Source organism: Merops nubicus, unplaced genomic scaffold, assembly GCF_000691845.1.
Source record: "Merops nubicus isolate BGI_N331 unplaced genomic scaffold, ASM69184v1 scaffold12505, whole genome shotgun sequence".
In the NCBI taxonomy this organism is placed as follows: Eukaryota; Metazoa; Chordata; class Aves; order Coraciiformes; family Meropidae; genus Merops; species Merops nubicus.
In genome coordinates this window covers 13,719-33,352 of record NW_008608993.1, presented here as the reverse complement: position 1 = coordinate 33,352, position 19,634 = coordinate 13,719, and the positions used below count along the sequence as shown (strand labels likewise).

Below are 19,634 nucleotides of genomic sequence, written 5' to 3'. Positions count from 1 at the left end.
AGACTTTCCCGCCCTTTCGCGCCCCCTCCCCGCCTCAGCGACTGAGGGCAGCCGCGCTGCCGGCGCTGCCCCCTCGGCCTGCGTGGCACCTTCGGGCCGCGGCTAGTAGCCCCTGGCTCTTCGGGAAGTGGGGCTGAGGGAGGACGTGGCTATTAACCCAGATAGCGCGGGCACAGGGCAAGGCTGCAGTCAGATTAGGGTAGGGGTGTGTTACAGGAGTGGGGCTCCACCTGGGCACCAAGTCATGACTGGAGGTGTTTTCCACTCCTCTCCACTACTGCCCCAAAACTTGCCTTAAAAATATATATCGCCCCAGATAATTAGTAGAAGACAATTACAAACAAACAAAAAAAAAAGCTAAAGAACTTTTTACGGCTTTTTTACTTTTGTCATTGGAATCGCAGAGCAAGGAGTGTCTGTATTAGATTGCAAAAATCAACCACCGTACATGTAGCATCACCCTGCTTGGGCATGGATAACCAAAGTGTGCAGATTTACCTCCTGCCCCTCTGCCCCTCTCCTGCCATCTAAGGCCCCAGTTGTTCATTTTTCATTATTTGATACCAGTTCACCCTGAGAAAGAACAAGCTCAACTCTACAATCTGCTGTCTATATTAAAAAAATACAGGACATCAACATTTTCTCCACTAGAAATTTAAAATCTGGCTGTTGGCTCCTAACCTAGAGCTGAAAAAGTCAAGGAAACATTCAACATGCAGCCAAGCACCATGTAACACATTCATGCTTACATAGCCTCATTAGGAACCGAGCAATACCTTTATTATGTTCAGTCTCAAAAGGATTAACTTAATACCATATTTATTTTTAGATAGTAATGCAAGAATGCACATCACCTCACAAACACAGGAGAGATTACAGGGGCCTGCTGCGAGGCGCTTACAATTCAACTTTGACAAATGCGACAAAAAAACGTTGTGATCAGAAGGCTGATGCTGCCAGGTTAAAAAGAGGCTTTCTGAAAAAGGGGATTGTCCAAGGAGTAAAAAGCGAGTGACAGAGGGTCAGGCACAAGGAAGTGACAAGCAGCAGTAAGGAAGATGACAATGTGGAGCACAGGACACTTGATAAAAACATTGTGCAGAGAGAGGCTGGGCAACACAGGTAGAAAAACAAGGACCTGTGGGGTTTATAATTAACATGTAAGAATGCATCTATATAACATCATTTCAGCTATTCCACAGAAGATTATTGTGAAATATAAATCAGAGTTGACTTTTTTTTTTCCCCCCTCTCTCTCCTTAATTGAAAAATAAGTTTTTTCCCATCTGGAATCCTGCTGTAACACTAGTTTGCATTATGAATACTTCACATTTCTAAACTGGGCAGTAGGGAATACCAAGAGTTCTGTGGATGCACAAGACTCAAAAGGGGATGGGAAATAATAAAACTTGTAGTTTTAAAGACTTCATTCTTTTTACCCTGCAGTATCCGCTTTATATTTTGTGGCATATTTTCCAAATTCATCAGTCTGTCAAGAGGGAAATCTACTTGAAAAGATTTTAGTGATTTACTGACTTAGTTAAAATCTCATTATCCTACAATTTTCCTTTGTAGACAGAGCATGAAGAGGCCAGGCTTTGGTGTGGGAGTTGAACATTTCAATCCCTGTAGCAGCACTGCAGTTAAAATGGAGTCTCAGCAAGATTTCTCCTTTTTTTTTTTTCTCCAGACATCTGTGCCCAGTTTCATCTCAAGGATCCAGATACTCAGAACTGTTCAGTTAATGTCAAGGTATCCTATTAAGCAAAACAGCATATTTTCTCCACTACTCTTGCTAGCACCATTGCATTAGTGCTATAAAGACTGCATGGATGGGGCTTAGTTACTGACAGTGAAAAAGCTGTCACCTCTCCCTTCCACACTCTTTTTAATACAGATGCATATTAAATACAGGAGAGAGCCAGTAGAGGCCAGGAGATGCAATCACCTTCATACAACAACAGCCTTGACTCTAAGGGCTCCTACAACAGCAAGTACTCACAGATCAGGTTTCTGCTTCCATACATTCAGCTGGGGATGCATCTATGGAGGCTATGAGGCCTCTCCCATGACCATCCTCCTTGTAATTTTTCTTTGTATGAAGGTAAAGGGGGTACAAGGGGCAATAAAAAAAAAAAACACCCACCCACCTTACAAATTCTAGCATTTAAGAATTATGAACATAGTTGAACCCATTGACCTATATTTGAGCTATACAGGTAAATGCATTATTTAAATTGATGTGGCTCCCTAGTCTTTGGTAGCCAATTTCTTTTTTTCCACAAGGTGGCTCATGCACATAGAAGAGCACATCGGGAATCTTCTTGGTCCTGCATCACATGGCTGGAAAGCAGCACTGCTGTTTTCCACTCCAGACATAAGGCAGCCACAGTTACATTCCCATGAGCATCAAAGAACAAGGCAAACAGCCCATGAGCAATCCCAGATAACAGGACATCCCAACAGTGCTTGTTTCTGCACTGTGCAAGACAACATTTAGAAGAGGCTGAAGCCAGACCAAGTACTCCATCCTCTGAAGGGCTCACCCCTGCAGGGGTGCAGCATTTAAGCAGTTATGCCATAATCAGTGGAGTATTTGCACATCTTGCCTGCAGGGACAAAGGGTCTTGATAAATTTGAGACTGCTTTTTAAATTAGTTTGGTTCACAACTGTTAAATGTATAAATTAAACCCCACAAGATCAAACCAGTGTTTCACCTAGGTATCTTCTCCATCTTTGACCATTTCTTAAGAGACAGAGCATGTAGAAAAGTAATCTTTCCTTGGCATAACTCTTAATTTACAGCAACTTAAAATCTCCCTGAGTTAGTGGATGCATCCGACCATTGTTTAGCCTGCCCCCATTTCAAAAAAAGTTACACTTCTGTTGCCCACTATATTCTGCAGCAATAAATCCCTCAGTTTGACTTTGAGCTGCATGAGAGAACACTCCTGTTTGTCTGTTCAGCCCTGAACTACTAAAACTTCGTGTACCCAGCAGTCCTGGCGACTGCAAGCTAAAGGCACACTTTACTCCCCAGAGCCTGCAACTGTGACTCAAAGGCATGAGCTCCATTTCTCAGAGCTGACCAGCAGCTTCTGAACACCATGGCACACCAGCAGAGATGCCAACCACATATATCCACCATTTTATCAAACAAATCTGGATTAGAGGATATTCCTAATAAAGGGCAGGAACTGGGAACTGCAGTAGGGAGGTAGATAACAGGAATAAGAGAGTGTTCCTTAATTTAGTTCCACATACTTCACAGGCAGCAGCATCTCCACTGTGACTTCATGAAAACATGCCATTCTCTATGCCACCATTTTGCAAAGCCATTTATAACAGGAATTCAAGTGGCCTAAGAGTGGAAGGTATCACATTCACTGTTCTGAAACCGAGGTGGAAGTAACGCTGAGTTAGCACTGACACCCTCCAACAGCTGTCTCTATTTTAAGACACTGAGTCTGAGTCCTGTGGCTCAGACACTCACCTGTCCAAGCTCTTATGAAAAAGAGAGACTTCGTCTGTCATTGTCATGTCACAAATCTCAGAGCAAAAGTAGGAATCTTCTCAAAATATTTAGGAGTACAGTAAGATGAAATGCAATGCAGAAGTCTGCAGAAAGCCCTCTGGAAATCTAAGCAAGCTGTACTGCTGCTGGTGGGTCTCTGAACACTTAACTTGAGACAATGCCAGGTGAACAGGAATACAAATCAAAACTCTGCCCCCCTTAATTATTGCTCAACACAAAAGAAAGAAAAGCTGGGAAGATCACTAAGTCATCACCAAAGCTAGAAGCCAACAAAAGACAAGAAGTCCTAGAAGAGTGACGTGTTGACAGCACACAATAAGGCTGTCTTGGAACAAACATTTAATAAAGGCAACACATTAAAAAAAAAATCCACAAATATGCAAAATACTCAAGTGGCAAGTCATTTCCAAACGAGTGACTGGAGACTGAAAGGTACCACGGAGTGGAGCAGCAGCTGAGCTGCCCGCAGGAGGCTGGCTGGAGGCGGTGACTCGAGATGGCGCTGCTGTCCCACAAAGCTGCCTCGTCATCCAGTGCTGCCAAAGCCACCCGCGAGGGACTCCACAGGGCTTCCAGCCGTCCTGCCAAGGCTCTGTGAGAGGTCACCAAGCTTGCTGTTTAGGGAAGGTGAAGACCTGGCCAGGCTGAGCACCTGCACGCTTCCAACCATCAGGAAAGAGTTAACACCCCCTTTCCAGGTAATTTCTCAAAGGAAGGTCCAAGGGTGCTGTTTTAATCCCCAGCTTATTGCTAATGGGGCAGCAATTGAGTCTTGTCCTTGTCTCACCAGAATAAAGGAGTTGACTGACTTACCCCCTGCCAGGCTTTGCAGCACAGCAGGAGCTGGCAGCTCAAAGCACCACCACTACATCTTCACAACTGTTTTACTTCTGTCCCTAACCTTCCCACAGCCACGAGCTCAGCCCTGTGTGCACGCTGCTGCACACCCCCACTGATGTTCATCCTCAGCCCTGCACTGCCCTGCTCGGAGCAGCTCCAAAGGGTGCCCTGGTTGGTGCTCCTCACGAGGCTATGGATGCTGAGTTACTGACCTCAACACGAAGGTTAAGGCCAGAAAAGTCAACTTTAAGCAAGACTTTGGAAATCCTCTATAAAAATAAGCAGGTTAAGAATTCCCTTTGTATTCCCTCCATGGTGAACGGGCCTGGGGCACCTTTACCCACATGTATTGCTCTGTAAGTCAGCTTCGCCATACAATCAATCACCAAATACTCTGTCCAGACAGAGCATCAACATTGTAGAAGGCTCTTAGTACAGCCAAACTGGCATCTTTTTGGTCAGTCACAGTACCCTGGTGTTCAGCAGCTTGGGGGCTATTATCAGAACAATGTAAATAAACTATGGCTAGAGGAAGAGTTACATCACCACATTACCCTGCCATATGTCCACAGGATCCAGTTACCAGACACAAAGGAGTGTTCTGCACTCTTGATTCTTTTCAACAGCACGTCAGCTCACGACATGTGAACACCAAGGTATTTGGAGCCCCAAAATTCAGCTTCAGGGAGCTTCTCCACTTTGCTAAGAACACACTGCTGCTCCCCTCCGTGGGTCATGTCGGAGGGAAGAGGAGGCAAAAGGCAACAAGTCTCAAAGCACTTCATTGGTAAACAAGATCCAATTCCTATCTGAAAGGTTCCAGGACTGTAGACAGTTTCAAACACATACAGATGGTTTGCAGGCTGGGAAGAAGAGGAATTCCAGGCCTTTGAAGGCTTGGTCTATGACCAAGCAGTCCACCAGGCTCTTCATTTCACTGTAGAAGGCAAATCCGTTGCTCACAGTCTGTGTCATTTGCAGTAATAAAATATTTGGGAGCTGTCAGTGCTAGCAGCCAACATTTAGCAACACACTGAAGCTGTGCTCATACACATAGGAATAAAACCCCCTTCTCTGCCTCAGAAACAGTCTGGGGTATGTCTGGATAGATAGTTAAAAACCGCTGAGTCCAGCAACATATCACACAGAAAGACCATTACGAAGCCTCAGGGAGGGAGGAGAGTGCAGCTTGCATCTGAGACAATGTCAGCCAAGGCTGGGGGAAGAGGGGGAGAAAACAGACTTCAGTGTGTCACGTTTGCAAATTCAAATTATGGTCTTTCTTCCCTCTTCCCCCATCCCTCTATATTCCTTCTCTCCCTAATTTTCTGTGCAGAGACTCTGCCACTGGAGAGTGTGATCAGGGGATGATTTAAGACGCAAGATCTGCGTGGCCTTTATAAAAACAAAAAGTGTCCTGTGTTCTGGAGTAAGGAGTGGGAAGTCTCCTCTTGCTGTATATCTGAGGAAAGCCCCGTCGTGATGTCCGGCCCTCACTCCAGTGATGAGCAAAGGCTGGCAGAGCCAGGAAAGAAAGAGCCTGGCTTACACCACAGGTAGAACCCACGGATGTGGTAGGAACCTGTACAGGGGAGGTTGTATTTGAAGCACCAGTTTAAACAAAGGCTTCCTCGTTGGGAGTGCCATTGATTTTGAGGAAGAGTTTGGCATCATCCATCTTCTGTTTCTTTTCTCTCTCTAGCCTGCGTCTGTAGCAGACCAGGTAGATTGGAAGGCAGAAACCCAGGAGGCTGACACCAAGCAAGCCAACATTCACCTGCAGGAAGAAGGACAACACAAGATTAGGCAGGCTAGGAAGATGACAACCCAGTCATGCGTGCCATGTCAGAACCCAGCCCACGTCCCTCAGCTGTGGGCAAACTGGGAGACGCCCTGCTCAGTGTACTGTCAACAACCTCCACTGTATGTATATTTACACTCCTGTGTCCAGAGCACCATGGGCATAAGCTAAGTGCTGCAGGAGTTTGTCTCTCTGGATCATGGCCATGGAGTCTTGTTCCACAGAACAAGCAGGGCTGTTTAAGCTGCAGTTTTTACACCAAGGTTGCTGACTGAAGAGCATCAGGCTTCTGGGGTGGGCACACGTAGCCTAGAGACCAGGACTCCACCCCCAAGACCACCCATGTCATGGTTTTATAGAGCTGCCCAGACAGACTCACATCAAGACACCATATTATCCCTACCCTCAATAGCCACTTTGCTTTTTGGACATCAGTATCAACAACCCAAAATTTAATGTTAATTTGAGCTAATAGCTTTTAAGGGCACAGAGTATTTCTACTGGATTTTGAGATCCACACAATTCACTGACTTTTACCTGACAGATTTTGACTCTCCACACAAACTTAGCAGAAAGCACTCCTGCAGCCTTCTCCCTTCCTTGTTCCCTTTCCATACACCAGCATAAGCTTTAACAGCTTTCCCTCCCAGGGAATCATTACTCACACAGGGAAGGGTCTCCTGGACAGCACCAAGGTAACAGCAGACTGAGGGACATGTAAAATATCAGCTGTTTTTAACCTTGGTCCATACACAGGAATCCTTTTGTTTTCAAAGGAGTGAGCCCAAATCATCTCAACCACCAAGCTTTCCCATTAAATTGGAAAAGAACTTGCCCAGAGAGGGTCTCCTTCCAAAGGTCCTGTCAATGCCATAAAAAGAGGTTGCTGCAGGAGGGCAAAAAGGGCACTGATCAACGACTGCAACCCTGTCAAGCTGCCAAACTGAGTAGAGGGGTATCTGTCAACAGAGAAAGCAACAGCATTATTACATGGTCACCTTGACTGTTCACATCATCCAGATCAGAGGACATTCCCAGTCAACTAACACAGAGCAGAGTCCCAAGACAGGCAAAATATGAAGAGCTTCTCTCTCTTGGACTTACATAAAACTCTCTCTTCTTATAGAGTATTTAGCTATACCTGATGATGTGCACAGTGCTCTCTAGAGCAGAATGCAGCTGGTGACAAGGCCAGAGCCTTCCTCTCCTGACTATTCTCATCCTGAGCTCTCAAACTCAGGGAGCATCCAGCACTGGCTTTGTTCTGCAGCTGTACCGTAGGCAGGTGGAAGTGCTTCTACAACTACTGTTCCTGTTGCAAAGGGAGAAGAGTGTTGATAATCACAAGTTAAAACAGGGTCTCTTTATCCAGAGGACAGCATTTGCAGCTGAGCAGTCATTTTCAGCTGGTCATAACAACTTGCTCCCTTTAGAAGGGAGGGAAACCTGTGTGACAGGTTAGTGTTTTCCTTTTTAGAGGACAAATCTGATCCTATGTCAAACCAAACAGTACTGTTGATTGGAAAGTGCTGAATATCAGATACTACTAATGGAAAAATAAATTTCAGGAACAGTCTAACAGCTTTTGCTTTCCATGACTGAGCAGTGTTTAAAGAGAGTCAGGTTAAACTAAGCTTTATTGGATCAAAACCTTCAAACGCTCAAAGAAATCACATTAGAAACAAAAATACTTCACTCCAGGAAGCTCCAGAGAGTTGCAACAGTCAAACAGGATTACTTTACAAGCAAGCTGACATGTACACCAACAGGCATTTACCTCACCTAAGACAAAAACCTTTTGGTTCTAGCTGTCAGGGTACTAAAGGTTTATGTATTTTTGAAGCAATCTAAGATTGGTTTTCTAGCAGGGATTCCCCAGACACTGGGACCAAAACCTTTGAGAGAGAGTCTGTGGAGTTGTGAAGTCTCCACCCATGAAGATATTAAAAACCCAACTGAATACAGTCCTGGGCAACCTGCTCTAGCTGAACCTTCCTGAGCATGAGGGTTGGACTAGATGATCTCAAGAGTTCTCTTTTCAACCCCAACGATTCTGCAATTCCCTGAAAAATAACAGCCCCCTTCTACTCCTCTGTCCAACAGCTCAAGACAGGGTCAGATTTGGTTTCAAAACAAAAAGCATTGCTTAATAAGGAAGAAGATTAGTTAGATCCAGCTATTGATAATCTTGGTAAGCTGGAAACAGGACAGACAATCTGTCTTGGGAAAGGGAGTAAGCATCACTAATAGTGTCTTGAGCAACTCGTTCCCAGTGTGATTTCAGAGCAGCTCAGCAGCAGTGTATTCAGTGTTAATGTTTGACGTGGCCACATGCACATAGCTACTCACTGTAGGACAAAAGCAGCCTTGAATTTTTACTATATAACCTTAGTGTCAACAGCCTGGTCTCACCTGCAGCCCCTATATAGCTGTGCCTGTCTCAGGGCAGTAGCCCTGCCAAAGAGCTGCTTCCCAACACAGAAAGCATCAACTAGGACTTCAGGCCAGTTACTGTCAGACCCAGTGGGGACTGCAGAAACAAGCTGCATAATTTTTCTCCTCTGACCACAATGACTTCACTTCCTGATCTCCCTCCCCTGGACAGTTTATCATCCCAAAACAGTTTACCTGGGCAACCACATATAGGTAAGTGGAGACTTACACAGCTGCATAGAGGCCTCCTACAGCTGAGTGGATGAATCCTCTCACAATTGTGTGCAAAATAAAGGAAAGAATCTGGAAAGAGAACCAGACAAAAATGTCACATCCTAGATACCACCAAGGTGTTCCAGATCAACATACAACCATTCCTAAAAGCTGTTCTCCTTTCTAGTACAAAGGTAGTTTTGAGGAATCCAGAAACAACGCCTGAAAGATCAGCACAAGGAAAAATTTGTACTCCTCTCAAAGCACTGCTTTTTCTTACTTTGCAAAGGCACACATGCAATGCCTCTAAAGTCAACCACATGCAAGACCTGTCTTACTTGTAGATGGCACTGCTGCAAGGACACGTCCTCAGCAACTCATGGCCAGGGTCACAACGATTTTTCATTGAGCTTGTGGCTGATTTTGTTGATTTTCCACAAGTTCTTGTGGACAATATACAAGTATAAACAAACTATACCTGCTTGCCTACATCAAGGCATGTGTAAGCATAGCATAAAATCATTGAACTGCCCTGCCAAAACCAGGTGCTGCCACAAAATAAATATTTTAACAGGTTTATAATCCCAAGGGTACCATTTGGCACAGCATTTGATACAGAAATAACCTGCTGTATATATCAGCATCAGGCTTCTTACAGCCAGGTATTTGTTGTTACACAGGTCAGCTGCAGAAACTTCCAAGTGTGAATAAATTGTGGATCAACTCTGACATTTAACTATAGCTGCTTCTTTAGGTTCTTTCAAGAGATGAAAAACAGAATACCATGTAGTTTACAACTCTAAAAACAGGGTTCCCAAAGCAGTACAGAAGTCTCTCAACAGTGCCAGGAAGTCCTCCTGCCACTAGTTGGTTCCTCTGGCCAGGACCCACACCACCAGCCCCTCTGCTCCCACCCATTTGACCTATTCACCTGCAACGGTAGATTAGGAATAAGACAGGTGATTCCAAATCCAACCAGCAGCACATTTGTGAATGCAAAGGCATTGGTGGCATTGGTGATTTTCTGGATCTGACGATCACGCTTTTTCTTTTTCTTGTCACCTCTGGAAGGATAACAAACCTCTGTTACAAAAAGCACTTTCAGCAGTTACCAGAACTTGCAACAAGATTCTTTACATATCACAGCAACTCTATCTAAACCAGCTTGGCTAGAGGTCTGCCTAAGGAGGTGGTGGGATCTCAATCAGTGGAAGCTGAGAAACGTGTGGGCAATGATTTCAGTGCTGTTACTCTTACTGTTGGGCTGGAAGGGAAGTCTGAGCCTCCCCTGCTACACTTCAGATTTGCTCTTCTCGACTGATCTTAGCGGACATGGAAGTCTGGCGCTTTCCTCTCAATTATCAAGTCTTCCTTCAGGCTCTTTTCTAGACTGAAGCACCAACATTCTTCCCAGCCTTTCATCACAAGCACCCTGCAGGGGGGAAGGGGCACTCAGTACGCACTGCTCAGCGCCGCTCTCCTCGCTCTCCTCCGCGCCGTCCTCGCACTCCTTCATCCTCCAGTCCATGATGTACCCGATCACAGGCGCCGTCAGCAAGCACAGCAGCTGCAGCACCCCAAAAATGGAAGTGTAGAGAGCCACTGCAGGGGAAAAAGATTTTGTCAGCCCAAGTAGTACCATTGCAGCAACACAGAAAAACCGCTCCTCCCATTGACCGCTCCCTCATGGAGAGCCCAGACCCCACATCCTCAAAGGCAGGGCTGAAGGAGCTGGGACACCAAAGCCCTGCATCATTTAACCTCCTAGAGGCACAAAGAGTGGACATACTGGGTGCAAGTGCTTCATCCCTTCTGATCCTGCACTAGTACTCTCTGAGCAGCATCAGCCCAACAGCAGATAGGGCTCCAAAAATAAGACCCAGCAACTGCTTCATGCCCATGAGATTTATTCTGGCTAGGACCAACAGGGAAAGTTCTTACAAGCAATAGATCTGGCACAGCCAACCCTGCCTTAGTCATCTTCTTTCCTGCCTTGCTGGGAGCTGCAGCTACATATCTTCTCCGGCTGGGAAGCTCCAGCAAGGACAAGCCAGGTTGGGAAGGTGAGGACTAACCCATTTTGTGCTGAACAGACAAATTTGGAGGCAGGAGGGGAGGTTAGCAGCAAAAAAGCAGAGCATCTGAGAGCTATCATTAAAACCTCCAACTGATGAAAATGCCCCATGTGTTAAAGATGGGAGAAGTGTCTACAAGGCTTGCTAAGGGAAAGCTGATGCCATCAGACTTAAAAGAAACTGTCCCCTCCTGTTACTGAGCAGATCCCCCATCCTGCAATGCTTTTTCCACTTCCTCTCTGCAGCCCACGTGATGGATCTATAGGCATCACACAAGGGCTGGTGAGTCGTGGTGTACCACAGCTCTGAAATAAGGATGTAGTTCTGAAACTGCCTATCTCAGCACAGAATGCTTACAAGTTACAGCACTATAAGCAAAACAACCAAAAAGAATTTTAGTTTGTCCCTCCCAGCACATTTCTAGATCTAGTCACAGCAGTACAGCCAGGATTTATACCAAAGCAAACTTGGTAATGGAGAGAAGTTTCCAAAAAGCCTCTCTCCTCTACAGTTACAGGAAATCCCAGCAGGGCTGCCTTGCCATGCCCAGGCATGGGATGATACTTTCCTGGCTCCAGTCACTAGCAAAGGAACCAAGAAGAACTTCCAGTTCCAACCTCCAAACTCACATTCCTGTCCCCATAACCTCTGTAAAGGCAAACCCTGAAGTGGCCCCACATGCCATCCCATCCCATCCCATCTCATTATAGCAACTCCTGTAGCCAAGAGATATGGGTGGCATCACCCTCTACAAACACTCTGGGAGCTGATTTGCTGCTGTCTGGTTGGTTATTTTCTAACAGGAGGTTAAGAAGAAAGCCACACTGCCATGTTTTCCCTCATCATGCTATTCTGAGCACTTAATCTTGGGCTCTAAAGAACAAGAGCAGAAGCCAACATGAAGCAAGGAATGAAATTTATGGGGTCAGCAAGAAAAGAAAAGGAAAGACAGTAGCTGCTCCAAAACAGGGCCTCCTCAATTTATCATCTTAAAAAAACCATTCTTGAGGAGGGAAAAAAAAAAAAGAGAACAATATCTAGCAGATACCAGCAGAAGTAGATAGGCAGAAGTAGACGCCTTGACAGAGCAAACAAAGGGTGCACATATGGGCACAGCCCTTTACATCCACTGTTCTACATGTCTTTCCATCAGAACTATCCTCAGCAAGCACCTCATGCAGCCGAGTTTTCCACCTCACCCTGGTTCTCCCCAAGGTCTCCAAGTATTACCAGATTTAAAAGCAGTGACAATTTATATGAAAGATGCAGCCAAATTTCCAATTCTAGACACAACAGATCTACTCTCTCCTGCCTTCCTACAAACCCAATTATACAGTCTGCCTTCCTACAAACCCAATTATACAGTCACTTACAGAGCTACTGAACTCCTCAGATTCTCCCTCATCTTTTGGGGGGTTTCAGAAGGAAAGTAGCCACATGCTGACTGCTTTTTCCACCTCTAGGTTTCATGAAAGGTTTAAGTCACCATGATCTGCACAGGAAGCAGGAATTTCAAGGATAGAGTGACTCACTGCACCTTAAAGACCTTACTCCCCATCTCAGTGATTTTCCCCACATTCTTATCTCCTGTTCCACTCCCAGGAATATTTGAGTTTTCTTTGACTGTGACACTTGCAGGATTGGCTCAACTCTCTTCCCTTGCTGAGTCCTCCTGAGAGCAGCTGCATGTGAAGGGAGCTGTCTAAACAAACCATGTTCAAGTAAACTGCAGGAAGAAAGAGGGACCAGCAGCCCATCCTCTCATTACATTTCTAGAGAGCCCTGGAACAGCTCGTGCAGCCTGACACTGCTGTGACTAGACAATACCACTGTTTTCCTGATGCCATGGAAACACCAAGACAGTGGACTGCACTGCAAGCCCAGGCTGCATTCAGGGGGAACAAGGGGGAAAAAAAAAGGGAAGAAATCTTGAAGATAGCACAGAAAAAGATGCAATACACCCGAAAGGCACAATCCCTTTAACATGGAGCTTGATCTAAACAGAATTGGCAGCATATATAGCTAATACTGATTCTAAAATATCAAGGAGGGGAGGGAAAAAAAAAGAAAACTAGAGCAAGACAAGGTAAAAAAGAAAGGAAAATAAAATCAGTGTGAGTTACAAGGTAAGCAGAAAAATAAGCTGTGTTGGGAAAGGTAGGCAGTGTGACATTGGTCCTGTTTACTGTTTAGTAACTAAATTGCTTCTTGAGCCAGGAGATAAAGAGCAGAATGCTGCAGGCTGTCAAAGGCTCAAGAAACAAAGCAATTCAGGGAATGCCAGGGCAACTAGAGTTTCCCAGTTTCCTTCCCTCCCCCAGAGCTCACTCCTGTTTTCAGAGGAGTGCCTCTTGATTTATCAGCTTCATGCAATCCAGATTTAACAAGTTCAAACTGGATCTTACTACAAAGGACAAAAAAAAAAAAAAAGGCTAAGCCTTGTTTTGCAATCCTGGGTATTTTCAACTACAGTAAACTAATGTACTCTTTCCTGTTTGCTCCATGGACTGAATCAGAGCTATAAATACGGATGAGTCCAGCACAGTGAGCAGCCCAGCACACACCAAGCTGCACAAAACAGCTATGACTTCACTCCTCCCACCCCCGGCTGCTGGGCTCAGGAGCCTACTCCAACAATTAGTCATGAGAGCCAGCTGCTCCATACTTTGTGCTTGCTTAGGATAAGCAAAGCAAATACCTGATGAAATAGGTTTTCCAATTCAAAAAAAGAAGTTCTCACAGTCCATCCTAAGAGGCTACTTTCAACAACCCATCTGGGGCAAATAACATGGAATAGTATTTAATAGACACTGGGCTAAAATTAGCTTGACATTCAAGTGTCTGCCTTGCTGTCCCTTTGTCCTGGGCAAGTTCCAGCCCTCTTCTAGACCCAACCAGCAGCTGTCAGCCACACTGACACCACTAATTGCCATTCACTGTCTATCTGCTGAGTAATCAGGCTCACTGGCCTCTTATGAGGACCAAGTCTGGGTCAGGTCCCAGTTTCAAGGAAACAAATGTTTTCAGGTTACTCTACCTTGATCTTCATCTCCAGACAGAAACTCAAGGATGGTATTCATAGCTCCCATGTAGAAGATGAGCCGTAGCTGAGTGACACACATGGTGATAAGGCTGAGCAGCAAGATAGGACTGAAGACACTCTTCATGAAGGAGGGTGAAGCTGCAGAAGCAATAATAGAGCCTCTGAAGAAGGGAACACACCTTTGTAAACATGCACAATTTCAGAAGAGGCTTTAGCCTGAGTTATCAGATCTTCTCCTAGCTAGTCATCCTAACACTGCGCAGGGGCAGCTCCAAGGAGTTCAGTTAGCAGCTGCCTGGTGCCTTACAAACTTTCATAATCAACAGCTATAGATGCTTGGAGTTTGGCTACCAGTAACTGGGTCAATGGAGCAGAAAGGAAGACTCACCCAGTTCTATGGATTAGAGAAAAAGGAAGCTTCAAGCCATTTGCTTTTGCCATACCCCTGAGTAAGGAAGGCTTGGTCATGATGGCAACAGTCCTGAAACCATATCAGTTACCCATGCTGTTGTCCCAACCACTGGCAACACCATGTGGTGTATTTAGACAAATATGCAAGGCCAAGATTCCTTATATAAGTGAGCTTATTTAAATAATAGTGGCTGGCACATGGCCCTGGCAACACACACAGATCACATATTATTATCTCTTATAAACAGATCTGGAACAGATTGGCCAACAGCCTTGTGCCAGCACAAGCATCCCCGGGGCACTCATGGAACCACACCTGTGTTGTCAGGTTGGCACTTCACTTCTAGGTCCACTGTAGACAGACAGAGCTTGTTGTTCTCTTGCAAGGCTGCTGGCTCCTTGGGGCCCTTCATGGAGCTCCCCACGCTGAGACGGCGCCCTACAGTCGTTACTTGCTTGTAAAACTGTTTCCCAGTGATTTTGTGGTCAAATCCCAGCCAGCTGAACTTTATTTTCACCCTGTTGAGCAGTAAAGAGCATGAGAGCTGCAACACAGGGTGAGGAATCAGAGGCAGCAAAGCTGCAGGAGTCAGAAAGACTATGCGTGGATTTAGGGCACTAGTTTCCATCTACAAACTCACAAATGGATTCAGAGCACAGAGATACTTTCTCTGGGCCAATTTGGCATAGATCTACAAGAAATACTTATGACTGACAGATCTTTTTCCCTTCATAATTCCTACACTTCGGAAAGTTCCACTTTCCACAGATATTCACCACTCAAGACATAACGCTAATAGGTTGTGGATTTATGTCTGCCAAGAAGGAATGGCAGCAATAAACAACATGCAAGGGAGTTCCCTCTCCACTCCTCTAAATTAGCTGTGCCAGCACTTTCTAGAGGATTAAGAATGGGATTACCTCTCAGGGCCAGACTAGAGGACACTTACGAATAATCCATGTCTTCTGGTCCCGGGAAAGGCTCCAGTGGCCAGTTGAAGAAACAGTTGAGGAAAACTAGTCCTGCACAGCTTGCCCAGACAAGCAGAATGAGGATGAAGGAGACCCCAAAGTCATATATAACCTGGAAATCACAAGGGAATATGGTTTTGGCTATAAGGGCAGAAAGATACTTCAGTATTCTTTGAATGGGGTCTGAAAGGAAGCTGTGGGAAAGAAAAACATGCTGCATTTAAAATGGGTTTAACTCAAATGGTAACAAAGAACAGTTCTGTGACATGCAGGCTTGGAAAGATGTAGATTCACATCTTTCACAGGACCCCCAGCTGGACTAGCATGCAGCTGTATTACAGATGGCTGCCAAAGGTTCTCATCTAGGCCCTTCCTGGAAAGGCAGCAGGAACTGCATGCTTGAGACTGGCTTAACCTTTACTCTATCCCCCTTATGCTAACTCTGCAATGAAACATCTCAGGTTCAGAACCACTAAGTGCTCTACCAAGTTAGCCCAGGTGACCCTCTCTTCTGTCCCTTCAACATGTAACAGAACTGTGTTCAAAGCCAACCCCCTGTGACAATCACAGACTAAATACAAGTGTATTAAAAAGCTTTATATCCTCCTTAGGCCTTGAAAAAGCAGCCCTTCATAAAGAAAGCCCTTTGATTCTTCACTTTTCCTTAGCACCTTTCAAGTTCTACTGTCTGTTAACAGACTGCTCTCTCTGCAGTATTTGTTGAGTTCTTGAGGCCGTCACTTGGGAAGTCCATAACAGACAGGAACTGAATCTTGCACAGGCACATCTCTGTAAGAGTGCTTTACCAAACAGTCCCCTCTTTCTTTCCACATTATTGCTAAATGGTGCAAGACTCCAGCACAATACCACCAGTTGTGACTCAATCCCACAACCTCACCTTGATTCCTGGAAAAGTCACAGCAGAGGAAGCATAAGAGCCAATCATCAGAGCAATAAACGTAGAACGAAGGTCACCAAACATGTTAGGCAGCTGGGGAAAGGAAAAAAAGGGGTTGAAACAGGCTGCTACCAATGGAAGGGAAGGAGGCTTTCTTGAGAAGATATTGCCAGTTAGGATTAAGACTCCTCCATACCAGAATCTGAAGGAGCCAGTTTTACACAAGAATGACTTAGACCTTCAGGACATTGCTCTGCAGGTTACATTGACGTCTGCAGTGTCAGAGAATGTCTACAGACCAAGATTTATGTGCTTACTGACACTGCTTCTTTCCAGATTGACAGCATACTTGGCATTGGTCACCTTTAGCACAGCAGTGTTTGCTCCAGCCCTTGTGCTTTCTTTAAAAGTTCCTTACCCCAAGTCTGTAGCCACCACCTCTTTTCCTCAAAAAAAATAGGTGCCAAGCTCTCTAAATATCACCCTCTTTAGTCAAAAGTTGATAGACACAGGCAGTGATGGCTGCTCAGTCTTTAACACACCCTACAACACGTGAACTGCCAGATTTGTTTATGCACCTTGGGTCAGCACCCAAATCTTTGCAGCAGACCAGAAAGTTCCTGTTAAAACAAGAAGGAACACACAGTGTTGCTGTTTGCATTTCCCTTTCTAGCTAGGGCCCTGGCTACTTCTGTGAAAGCAGACTCTAGAAGCAAGGCTAAAACTGGCCATTTGGCCATCAGTTGGCTGGCTCAGATACCCAAGCACACTCTCCTGGAGCTCAGTGCAGGAAGGCACTCACAAACACTAGATATCCATGGCTTTATTGCCCAGTGCATCTACAAAGCTCCTGAATTCTGCAGCAAAAAGCAGGCAACAGCAGCTTGTACTGCTCTTCCTCCCACCCAGCCCTCTTTGCTCCCTGGGCTCCTCTCAGGTGTGATGGCATTGCTGAGAGCAGACCAGGCTGGTTCTGCAAGCATCTGTCAGGAAAGCAAAGCTCTCAGCAGGGACAGCTAGAAGCAGCTCATAGCAGCCACCTCTGCCACCTCAACAGCAAAAGCACTACCAGGCTGGCTCTCCAGCCCTTGCTTCCTACTCAGGACCCAAAAGTAGAGTGGAGCTGGCAGAAGGAGGTATGAGACCTTCCAGCTTTGCTGGGAAAGGAGGAGCTCCCCATTTTTCTTAATCAGAAGTGGACAAGTTTCCTTCACTAACGAGGGCCCACAAACTAGAAAATACAGGGATAAGCTTTGAAGGTTGTAGGCTACAGAGAGCTCAGCATGAAGCTGGTCAAGAGATTCTGGTGCAGGCAGGCAGACAGATTTCCCTCCCACCTCCTTTTTTCAGTCACTTAGTCCCCAAATTCACTTGGGTATCACTACCACGTCAGCCTCAGGTGTCCTCAAAGCAGGACACTGCAGGTACCATCTAGGACTGAAAGCATAACCAGCATTTTATCTGTTTAAAGGTACTGCTGAACAAAATGATTCAGAGAATATTAAACCAAGTCTGAACAAGCAAACACTGTCATCACTTTCCCCTTCCACTGCTGAAAAACAAATCCATCTTTCCCAGGAGCAGCATATAAGGCAAGCAAATCTGGCTTGTGTCACGGCAGGACCAGCGTGTTTACAACACAAGTATTCCTGTGCAGGAACACTCCGGGATCCATCTGGCTGTTTATCATCCCTCTGCCTCACTGCAGAGCTTCCTATGCAGTGCAGTCTCCAGGTCCTCAGATAACCCCAGCCAGGGAGCAGCAGCAGTGATGTGCCAAGCCTGCTGCTGCTGCTGCTGCACCCCGAGCAGACACAGGAGAGGCAGCGAACGCTGCAGCGAGGATCCCCACACCCATCCCCACAGCCCTGCATGCAGGATTGCTGCCAGCAGGCTGCTTTCAGGAGCTGCAGACAGGAAATGGCAAAGGATCCAAAGGTCTGTTACCAGGCACAAAAAAATCTCTTCTTGGAAGCACTGGCCTAAATACACACCCCAGAAAACAGCATCTGCAGAATACAGTATCTGCAGGTTACAAACAGGCTGCTCATTGTCACTGGGCAGGGCATTCAGCTAATCTCAAATACCCCAAGCCTAAAAATCTCCAAAAATTACAGCAAACAGCTGCTCCTGCTGGGGAGCTCAGAGCAGGGCAAGAGCTCCACAAACACAGCTGCTTCTTGGCTTGGACTGGTTTTCCCCAGAGCCCCAGAGATCACAAAAAGCCTTTTTCATACAGCAGATAAGCAACTCCCAGGTGGATCCTCCTGCTCCAAGGGCTACTGGAGATGTGGAGCAGCCCTGAACCAAGCAGGCATGTCTGGGAAACCCCAAATCTGCTTCTGCCTTGATGGGGACAGAAGTCCTAGAAAAGCTAGAGATTTCCTAAAATCCTATTTGGCACCAAGCAAGCAACTAGATTTAAAAAAAATAAATGGCCATAGATTTAAGGTCTTATCCAAGCTAATCAAAGCAGAAACTGCAAACACTGAGCACTTGGGAGGAAAAGAAATCTGAGACTACTTGGGGGGTTCAGAGGGGTGGTGAAGGGATAAATCCATACCCAGACAGAAAACCTCTCAGACCATGAGTACCAGCACTGGCTATGCTTCTGCAAGTCTCATCTGAAGACCAGCTACTAAAAATGACACAACATTTACCAAGTCATTTTTCATGCTGTCTTTATGGCAGCAAGCATTGGGAAAAAAAAAACAGAGAGAGAAAAAAACAAGCCAGAGAGCAAGTAGACTCTTTGTTTTTCTGTCACCAAAATATCAGATCCTCATTCTGATCTTATCCCTGCAGGCCAGAAGGGAATCCTCCAGTAACCTCTGCCCATTCTGATACAACAGCCCAAATTCTGCAAGACCTACAACGACAGAAACTTACATCCCTTGTTTAAAGGTCAATAACACTCAATGTTTTATTTATTTTATGCCCTGTCTTATATTTTGCCATAAACTGTTTCTTCCCGAGTCCTTTATTATAGGTATACAGTCTTAAACTGATAAAACAACTTCCTCTTGCAGATTCTTTTCTCATTTGCCTTGTAGTGAGTTTAAGACATGCCATAATTTATTTCTTCAGCTTTTCTCTGGAGACAATCTGTATACAGAAGATACCACAGTAGTATTACCCAACCCAGTTTACCTCCTCTTGCAAGGACCGTTTGAAAGCAGTAGAAAAAGTGTCAAGAGACTGAGAACTAGACAACTGGAAAATGGTATTCTTGTTCAAGCTAAGCTTTGTTTTCCCTATCAGGAATATATTTGGAAGATATACAGACACTAAAAATATGTTCTTCAGGAAAGCCTCAAACTGCCCACTTTGCCCAAAGCATATGGAAATCCCTGTTCCCATTCTCCAATGAACAAAAGACCACAGAGCCCTAAGTCTTCTAGTATTTCCCAGC

At 45.4% G+C, this 19,634-nt stretch overlaps 1 protein-coding gene across 1 annotated transcript in view; it reads right to left on the bottom strand.

Annotated features, from left to right (window-relative positions):
- Positions 1–4,708: 4,708 nt before the first annotated feature.
- The window catches only part of SLC43A2 (solute carrier family 43 (amino acid system L transporter), member 2), a 27,548-nt gene continuing 12,622 nt past the window's right edge, over positions 4,709–19,634 (bottom strand). Inside the window, exons 5-13 of the mRNA XM_008940462.1 lie at positions 16,223–16,315; positions 15,303–15,436; positions 14,669–14,871; positions 13,936–14,079; positions 10,287–10,425; positions 9,755–9,887; positions 8,840–8,913; positions 7,013–7,136; positions 4,709–6,153 (exon numbers count right to left, since the gene is read on the bottom strand). Of these exons, the coding sequence (XP_008938710.1) occupies positions 5,992–6,153; positions 7,013–7,136; positions 8,840–8,913; positions 9,755–9,887; positions 10,287–10,425; positions 13,936–14,079; positions 14,669–14,871; positions 15,303–15,436; positions 16,223–16,315 (1,206 nt within the window). The 3' untranslated portion in view covers positions 4,709–5,991. The remainder of the gene's footprint in view (positions 6,154–7,012; positions 7,137–8,839; positions 8,914–9,754; positions 9,888–10,286; positions 10,426–13,935; positions 14,080–14,668; positions 14,872–15,302; positions 15,437–16,222; positions 16,316–19,634) is intronic.